The sequence below is a fragment of the Saccoglossus kowalevskii genome, chromosome 5 (assembly GCF_978046115.1).
Source record: "Saccoglossus kowalevskii chromosome 5, keSacKowa6.1, whole genome shotgun sequence".
NCBI classification, from domain to species: Eukaryota; Metazoa; Hemichordata; class Enteropneusta; family Harrimaniidae; genus Saccoglossus; species Saccoglossus kowalevskii.
This window is the reverse complement of record NC_140645.1, coordinates 40,771,105-40,781,248: the sequence shown is the minus strand read 5'-3', so window position 1 is coordinate 40,781,248 and position 10,144 is coordinate 40,771,105. Positions and strand designations below refer to the sequence as shown.

Below are 10,144 nucleotides of genomic sequence, written 5' to 3'. Positions count from 1 at the left end.
GTAGTGACCTCAAACTCAGCATGTGGTTAGTGTATACTTAATGTTACGCACAATCAATAAAATATCAAAAAACTGAATTTGTCTTATAATGTCTTTCGCAGTAAATACATCATCTAATTGCCATTAGCCATTTTTTTCTAAATAACACCTATAATAATACGACAAATACGATAATCTCTGAGTTACATCATTTGACCACATCGAGGCGGTTAATCTAACACGCTGCAGATTAGTAGTTGAATAGGTCTCTCCTGATTGGCTAGTTTTCAGTTACCTCGCGATCAAAAATTTGGCGTTTTTATTTTTGACTCGTACAACGTTTTGCTGGTTCATGTTTGAGAGCTCATTCCATTGTAGCCATACTAGATATACAGTCCAGTACACAGATTCCTCAGACATGGATGCATCTGTACCATTAGAATATAAAGAAGAGTTTTGTCCAGACAGTTACCTCAAACTCTATTATCCACGTATAGAAAATACCACTGGTGTGTCACCATCCAATATTTTTTTACTGGATACTCTGCATAATATTTTCAATAACGGTAAGTACATAATTTAGATAATGGTTTATGCATGCTATATATTTGGATACACGTACAGACAGAAGTGACATCATTTTCATATTGTAATATAAGGCTCGTTTTATTCAATACTTACATAACGTGACTTATATCTCTAATACTTTTATTGATATTGTTAACAAACAGCCTCGACAATATGAACATCTGGCAAAACATGCCAAGTGTAGCCATCTTTATTTCATTTCAGGTGCGTATAAAATAATGTATACACTACATTATGATAAAACCGATCGCTTGTCGATGTTTTCTCAGACCCGAGTTTAAATCCTACTTGGTGACTTTGTGGAAGCCTTGTTCAAGACTCACAGATATTGGTGTTCCAGTTAACACCGGGATATCACATTACATTGCCATAATGACATTATTGTAGGTAGATGAGCATGTCACGTTGCCACAAACATGCCATATAGTTACTGTCAGTATTCGCACATAATAAAATACACAGAAGACGACGGCGGCGACATTTAGTATCTGGAACTGTCGCCTGACACAACAATATTCAATAGAACATAAATGAATAGACGCAATGTAAATTTAAAATGCTGCTGTGGTAATCGTTTATTGTGTTATTCGGAAAATGAGCAGTATTACATAAAAAAAAAACTAAATAATCTCGTAAAAATATAAATGTACATACTGAGACAAAATAATCAATTACTGTTTCCAAATAATTAAAAATAATTTAATTTATTGAACAGGTTAATTCATCTCTGGTAAATAATTGTATTAAAAATACTTTTTTCCCAGTATTTGGGGAAATTTTTAGACCATAGTAATAATGTATTTTAGAGCAACACGTTTGTACACAACTCAACACAGCATACAGAATTAAAGAGGTTGGTTCTATTTTTCGATGAACGCTACTTAGTGATTCACACTGGATAGGATTAGTAAGTATTTCGATAACGACTTACCAGCATATTGCACAACAGCGGCGGTGACAACGACATCAAAAGAACAACACCATAAAAACAATAAAAAAACAAAACAATAAAAATAACAACTCTGGCAAAAAACGACAATAACAACAAAAATAACGAAATTGCAATTATGAATATTTACAATGGCATACCGGTAAGCTGTAACGACAACTCCCCATTACCAAATGACACTCCTGGATGCTCTCCACTACATGTAAAACATAGATAGACGCCATTATTCGTATAACATCTCACAGTAATAAAAAGTTATGGAATCTAAATTTGTATTAGCTTATTTGTCTTTACATCGATTGCTTTATGATAGGTTTTGTTACATATTGTATTTTATTTAACACGACTTAGGTCTATAGTAAATACCACTCACGTTAAAATAAAAGTTTGTGTGAGTAAACAAGATATCATATCTACTGTCTCAACTCCCTAGCGCACAGTAACCAGTTTTCAGGGTTTTTTTTTTATAAAAAAATATTGCAAAAGTCACATCTTTACAAAGCGAGCGCAATAATACAATTTTTATAATTGAATAATTAAAAAAAAAACGTCGATCTCTGCGTCCACGTGTGTTGTAAAGGCAGATGGAGACTCATTATCATTTCAAATATGCTTGGGATATTACCCAGGAAATCATGGAGGGTGAATTTAAACAACATGGCTAAACTAGAAAACTTTTCCACATTCTTATTAGAGGGTGTGTCTGGTAATCGTCTGATTGACATTGGTTCTGGGCCGTGCGTTTATCAATTCATCTCTGCGTGTACAAAGTTCAATGAAATTATTGCCGCTGATATAAGCAGTGGGAACCAAGAGGCAATAAGACGATGGATAAGTGAAGATTCTGGTGTTTTTGATTGGAAACCCTACGTTAAATATGTCTGTGAACTAGAAGGACATCAGTAAGTGATATACATTTATATTTATACTAGCCCTGCTAATTGTAATCTTACCGGTTGTGATAAAGAACGATGTTTTGACTTATCGAGCATGTGTTTTCATTTACGAGACCCATAAAATATCCCCATTCAGTTTTCGTTTTTCCATGGTTGGAAGGATTTACTACAGATTGATTGCCGTTAAATATGTAGTAGAGGTTGTTGCTATTGCAATTGCATAGCACATTTCTGAAGTAACATATTCTTTGAATCACACCAAGTTATATATTTTCAGAAAGCTTATTTTTCATACAATCTGAAAAAAAATAGAGAGTTGTTATTTTCATAGAAACCGAAATAAACAACATAAATGATGTTCGTGGTACTGAGAGATACTATAAAAGGTTTGAATTCAATTTCCCAGTTCGTCTACTGTTGCATTTACTAGATTTTGACAACGTTGTTTTGAAACATGATACCCCGTGTCACAGTCCGCAAAGGGGGGAGTTGTGTAATATTTTCTAAAGTAAAAGTGGTAGACAAACTATCGTTGCCAGATTTCATTAACAGCTATCAGAGAATACCTATGCCAAAAATCATGGTCGTGGAGAAGCTGGGAACTCTCTAGACTAACCCCAAATACCGATGTTTCCTTACGCGTGAAAAATCACAAAAAAACACTGTATTTCAGATTAACTCAAAATGTATTGCCCTCTCAAACCATCGCTACAATTGTTTTCTCTAGTTGAATGCATGCTTCATATATGTGTGTGTTTATTTTTTGGTTTCTTTTTCTCTCCATACAACAGAAATGTTTCAGAACGAGAGAAGATAATTCGTAGATCAGTGAAAGATGTCATCCATTGTGACATTTCTAAAGAGTACCCAGTCGGTTCGAGTGTTTCCCCACTATACGATTTCGTGATTTCAGGTTTTTGCATTGAATGCATTGCTAAAAGCAAACAGCAATGGGTGCAATACTTGAAGAATGCGTCCAACCTTCTGAAGAGTGGTGGATGGTTCATACAACTTTGCCAGCCAGCTGATTTCTACGTAATTGGAGACGAGCGGTATACATGCTTCAACGTCGATGATGAATTCGTGACGCAAGCGATACGAGAAGCTGGGTTTTTGGTAGTGAAAAGTTTTCTCAAGAAATACACAGATGTGCGTAGTTATATGAACTACGATTTCACAATAGTGGTATTAGCAAAGAAAACGTAATGATAGCCACATAATTATTGTACGCAATTCTGTTTGATGGTCATCCACATTGCATGCAATATATTGTTGCGATAAGTTGTTCAGTCTGGATATATTATATCGGTATTCAAGAACATATGTTATGAAATTGTCATTTAATATTAGTTGGTACCTCATCTTCCATCTTTCTAGGTTATTACATCTCTGGTTGATTATGGTAACATTTGTTTAATGAAAGACTTTACATTTGTGGTTGGTATTACATTGTAGTGTGGATTTTTTTTATTATATTTACTGTTATTACTGCATATAAAGTTAAACCGTGACTCCCATGGATTGCACTCGTTCGTTACGGGTAGTGAAATTTTTAATTATCTACCCATCGTTAACTATGTATCCTACCGTTATAGAAAATACCATGTGTGCTTACGTGTTTGTAAATTTACATGTCTTAAAATAACTGTCACAAAAAGTTTCCAACATTTTAGTTTGAGAAAGCTATTATTACCAGTATTGTCATCAGCAGTTTGTGTTTTGGAATTGTAATGATTTAATATTAGTTGGTACCACATCCCCACAACCAATATGTGTTTAACATGTTTACCTTTTCGGTCAATAGTTTACAAGATCTTGATAGAGCTTATTGCATTTGCGATTGTTACTACATGTTATGGTATATAAATAAGTGTAAGGTTGTTTTATCTATTGTTAATTATGGTTATTTTTAAAGGATATTACACTTGCAGTTAGTGTTACAATGTAGTTGAGAAATTATTATATTGATAGTGGTTACTGAATTTTAGATTAAACCGTGACTCACAAGTTGGTTATGGGTAATATAATAACCTACTCATCGTTTACTATACATACAATCGTTATCGAAAGTATTATGCGTACATCATTTAATATCATGAAATGAGGTTTTGTCTTAAACAGTTTAGATGAACATTTTAATTTGCATAAACCTATGATTATCAGTATTGTCACAAACAGTTTGTACCAACCAACAACATTATAATTTGAGTAAACAACATTTATTCTCGTCAATTTTAGACGATATTTACGCTTAAATCCTACCCGGCTAGTATTATATTTATGTAAATAAAGCAGGTCAACACTTAACAACAGTATTGTCGGAACTATTGATTTCATTTCGAGATAAATAATCACAATGCCGTGCAATTTGCATCACTCAAAACTGTGTTTTTTATACAGCCGGAACAGTGTTTGAAGAAGATATAACATTTATGTTTCATTTTGCATTTAAAATTTGAATAAACTTTAGGTCAGTTGCCAATACATTGCTGGACGTTTGTGGTTGGTTACATTTTGGTTAAGCACTAATTAAATTTATATTCGATAGTTAAAACGTTATTACATTTGTGTAAGTTATTTTAGTTAATGAGTTATTACATCTGTGTAAGTTATTTTAGTTATTAAGTTATTACATTTGTGTAAGTTATTTTAGTTAATAAGTTATTACATTTGTGTAAGTTATTTTAGTTAATATGTTAATAAATTTGTGTAAGTTATTTTAGTTAATAAGTTATTACATCTGTGTAAGTTATTTTAGTTATTAATTTATTACATTTGTGCAAGTTATTTGTATTAGTTAATAAGTTATTACATTTGTGTAAGTTATTTTAGTTATTAAGTTATTACATTTGTGTAAGTTATTTTAGTTATTAAGTTATTACATTTGTGTAAGTTATTTTAGTTATTAAGTTATTACATTTGTGTAAGTTATTTTAGTTATTAATTTATTACATTTGTGTAAGTTATTTGTATTAGTTAATAAGTTATTACATTTGTGTAAGTTATTTTAGTTATTAAGTTATTACATTTGTGTAAGTTATTTTAGTTATTAAGTTATTACATCTGTGTAAGTTATTTTAGTTATTAATTTATTACATTTGTGTAAGTTATTTGTATTAGTTAATAAGTTATTACATTTGTGTAAGTTATTTTAGTTATTAAGTTATTACATCTGTGTAAGTTATTTTAGTTATTAATTTATTACATTTGTGTAAGTTATTTGTATTAGTTAATAAGTTATTACATTTGTGTAAGTTATTTGTATTAGTTAATAAGTTATTACATTTGTGTAAGTTATTTTAGTTAATAATTTATTACATTTGTGTAAGTTATTTTAGTTATTAAGTTATTACATCTGTGTAAGTTATTTTAGTTATTAAGTTATTACATTTGTGTAAGTTATTTTAGTTATTAAGTTATTACATCTGTGTAAGTTATTTTAGTTATTAATTTATTACATTTGTGTAAGTTATTTGTATTAGTTAATAAGTTATTACATTTGTGTAAGTTATTTGTATTAGTTAATAAGTTATTACATTTGTGTAAGTTATTTTAGTTAATAATTTATTACATGTGCAGTTAGTGTATCATATGGCGACTAAGAAAATAAATAATTGTCAATGAAATAATTATAGTTTACCGTTTTACAAAGAATATATGATTGAGATGTTTATGACGTCATGCCTTTACGATAAGTAATATATGTAATCTTTGGATACGACTAAGTTTATAGTCATGTTAGTATTATGTGTAAATTAACTGTTACAGCATAGGCATGTCTGGGAAAGATACTGCAATAACCTTGTTAACTACAGGATGAACCTCTTCATCCCACTTACTCAACGACCACGTCTTGTTTATCATTTGGTGCATGAATTGTGGTGGCATTAACGGAAATGATCGTCGTTGATGTCATTATACAGTAAATCTGTAATTTGACAAAGGATGTATCTGTGTGTTCATAGCATCCATGGTAGCATGAATATGCTGATTGAGAACACTTATACTTATAATGGGAAATCTGACTGATAACTGCTCTTATTCACATTTAGAATAAGTGAAAGTCTGGAATCCATGAAAACACAGTTTCCATCATTTTTGATAAAACAATCGAAACTAATTCATGTACAAATTACCTGGTCATTCTCACATTTTGAATATTATAAACCTTGTAGATATCTTGATGGATAAAGACTAAACCCAAATTGGCCAAAACAACATTGCATTTAGTTATCTTGTTATACTTTACTAAATGGAACATATTTTAGCATGATCAGGGTTGGAGGAAACGTCACATTGTTTAGTCAGATCAGAAATATTTGCAGAGAGAATTAAATGCCTTCAAACCACTTTATTGGTTTCACGGGTACAAGACAATTCCAAAACCCATACATGTCTCTGAATCATACTTAATCGAGTTGAAAATGGAGTAGAATATTTAGTTTTTAATGATATGATTCTCAATTTGGATTTTACTAGTATAAATACTAATGCATACTAACATATTTTTACTGAATACAATATTCTTGTTTTGGTAGATTGATATGTGATTTGTATTGGACAATTAGCTAAAACTTCGTCAGGAGTGTTGCAATTCACTCTGCGCCAGGTGTATCTTCTGTATCTTGCAGTTGCCAGGGTTTAAACTTTCGAAAGTCCAAATTGCAGAAAACCAACGCCTGGTTTCAGGGAGGGAAATATACCGGTGAGGTGATGTTTTCCATCCCTCGCACAAACGCAGCACCAAGATCAGGCAATGTAAACAGGGCTTTCTGCCTTCAACAACACTACACCAACTGATGAGCACAGATATATTATTTTATGTGCATGGTTTGCGTGCATGCAGCACCCACATTATCCGAATGCAGGGCAGCTACCGTCGAGAGAATATGTCGATACCGCTCTGCATTGTTTGACTATATCTGGTCACCTGTTGGTCAGGGTGGCCTTCATTCAACCCTGTCTGACCAATTCAATTGCGACAGTTGCTTTACATCTCAGTTTACTGTGGACCTATCGGTGCCAAACACTCAACATCAAGTGCAAACTTCTCTGGCCAGTTGTGCCGCATTTGTAGGTGCACAGCAGACTCCACAGAGCACGGAATTGACACATAGCCTTAAAATCATAGTTTATAAAAAGTTTGAGTGGTATCATTTTAAGTAATTGATTCGAAATTATTAGTTGATCTGGATGTGTGAGGGTTGATCATTACTGCACAATTTAAAATTATCGGGGTGTAATATGGCTGCCTTTTATTACCGACTTTTCGTTTTGTAGATTATTAGCACCCTCTCATTTACAAAACTTTAATTGAACTGCAATAAAAATTAATTGAGTTTGTGTGTATTTACATAGCACATGTACTCACACTTTATATCACTCTAATGGTTAATGGTTGTATAAGGCACATTATATATTATATTGTTCACATTTATTTTGATGTAAACTACAATTAAAATTGTAATTGTAATCTGCTACAACATTTAATGTTCAACAGATGCAATCAAACAAATGTCGGGATACAGTTTGTTGATACAGTTCGCATAGACTTTCGCTTATATGATTTCCGCTTCAATGGGGCATCAGCGTCATTTCCTTTTGCATTTGCTTCAGTGCGGCTACAGCATTGTGACATTATTATACACTTTAAATTTTGTGATCGAACAGATGTTTTAATGGCGAGGTTTGAAGATACGAGTATTTTATTCTATGTGTATTTCTGGGAAAGTTGATTTCGAATGCTGTTTGAAATATTGCTACACATTGAATCGTTTGAGAAACGCAAGTTGAAATGTGGCCCAATTGTTACGTGATTCGGATAACTTAATTGCGACATTATGTTGGGCGTAGTGGCAGAAAAAATAAGACAGAGAAACGTAAACTTTGCAAAAAAACCGACGAAACTAAGTATGTTTGATTAAATGTAACAGCGTCACGAGAGCAGCTTTATTAGTTATTAGTTGAGCCCCCAAGGATGGGCTCAATTACACATTTATATGTATATCTCTGTAAAACCTTGCTCGTAAACAAAAATATGTACATATACGTGAAAATGACGGACAGGAGCTCTGGGAAAATATAACCAAGATAAATTATTTACATAGACAGTACAGCGAAGTATCGACCGACACGAAGCAGAGGTCGATGCGACGGCGTACTTTGAAGTATCCTCGTAATAACCCCATATTATTCTAACCTTCTACATAATTATACAAAAATAACGTATAACATGATCACCCCCATCTACCAGCGTATTTACATTTAACTATTTGATCATATGTCAATAAACTTTAACATAGAGCTTGACACAGTGACCTGCTTATTGCTAATTAGAGGGCATCCACAGAACTCACACTAGACAGAAGGTTCTTTCACTGCTAGAATGGGGCAGACAAGACAATAGTACTATGAAATACACATACACCAAAATATCGAGTTAAAGCTCCTGGCTTCAATACCTCTCAAAGTAATAACAAGAAATAAACCACAGAAAAATACAATGAATAAAGTCACCAAAATAGGGGATTGCTTTAATAGGGAAGTGTGCATTGGTGATAACTCACAGTTCCAGGATGTAGAAATGGATGACAGTCAATCTTCTGCAACACAACGAAGAAATACAGGAGTCTTGCTTGCCGAAGAATGTTAATATTCTGGAGGGCTCCGAGGAAAGCAGGAGATCGCAGAGCAGTCTCATACAAGTCTCACAGAATGATGATTAAAGCCTGTATTACTTGTCTCACAATATCGTAGCAGAAACACACAGGGTACACAGTAAAAATGGTGGACCACAATTGTTCTCAGTGTAGCCTATTTATAGGCCTAAATGACCCACATTCAGGGACACCACCTGGGTTTCCACATGAGCCAATCAGAATGTATTTTTTCTAGCAGCTGTCTCACGTAGGAAAGTCAGTAGATCATACACATCCTTTGTTATTCAAATAACAGCACACCTGGTATATTCCAATTGTCCTTCGAGAGTTGAAAACAAGTATGACTTGTCAATTACCCTTATGAAAGTTATCACACGGCAATACACACCGTTTTTTCCCATGATTCCATGTACACTTCTATTTGCAGGGTTTGAGGTAATATGGCAAAAACATAGAATATAGGATGCTGACAAGGCTTTTCAAATTTCAGAACAGACATTTGTACTAAAACCGTACTTTTCAGTCTGAAAATGACCCTTGTTTGTATAGTTCATCAATGTGTGTGCTTTACGTATACTTATATGCAGTGTACTATTTCCTCTGACATGTCACGGGCGTACACTTGTTTATATCTGCGACGAATGCTGTCGTTGACATGATGTGGTTTGAAATTTAAAATTTTAAAATTTGGTTCAAATACATGAATCGTTTGGTTTTAGGGTCGGTATTTCCGACACAGAGGGCGCCAAGGACTGTCAAGTCAGCTGTGTATTGTGGTCCACGTTTAGCCTCGATTAACCTCGATTTTTACTTTTATCTTTCTGTTTAAAATTACTGAACGATTATGGTAAACCCATAATTCGGCCTTCAAGAAGACATTAGTGATTGTTCAATAGGTTTGGTGTTTTTCAACTTATTCTTTTCCACTTCATTTTTCTCTGAACAAATCACCCTTTTCAACAGGTAATCCACTTTTCTCAACTGTAATATATTTTTGATCTGTTCTACCCTACCATGTAGCCTGGTAAATCACGCAGAAGACAGGAGTATGACACACCGCATTGCATTTTCAT

General features: G+C 33.2%; 1 protein-coding gene across 1 annotated transcript; it reads left to right on the top strand.

Moving 5' to 3' along the window:
* The first annotated feature begins 2,173 nt into the window (after nucleotides 1-2,173).
* Nucleotides 2,174-3,618, top strand: LOC100369659 (nicotinamide N-methyltransferase-like). The gene is made up of 2 exons (XM_002732994.1): nucleotides 2,174-2,418; nucleotides 3,204-3,618. The coding sequence occupies exons 1-2, from the start codon at nucleotides 2,174-2,176 to the stop codon at nucleotides 3,616-3,618; spliced, it is 660 nt and encodes a 219-aa protein (XP_002733040.1).
* The last annotated feature ends 6,526 nt before the right edge of the window (nucleotides 3,619-10,144 follow it).

Bases quoted from the DNA above. Each gene is read 5' to 3' on its own strand.
- LOC100369659 (XM_002732994.1), top strand. From the start codon at position 2,174: ATGGCTAAACTAGAAAACTTTTCCACATTCTTATTAGAGGGTGTGTCT. The intron at 2,419-3,203 runs GTAAGTGATATA...TCCATACAACAG, and splicing joins TGTGAACTAGAAGGACATCA to AAATGTTTCAGAACGAGAGA.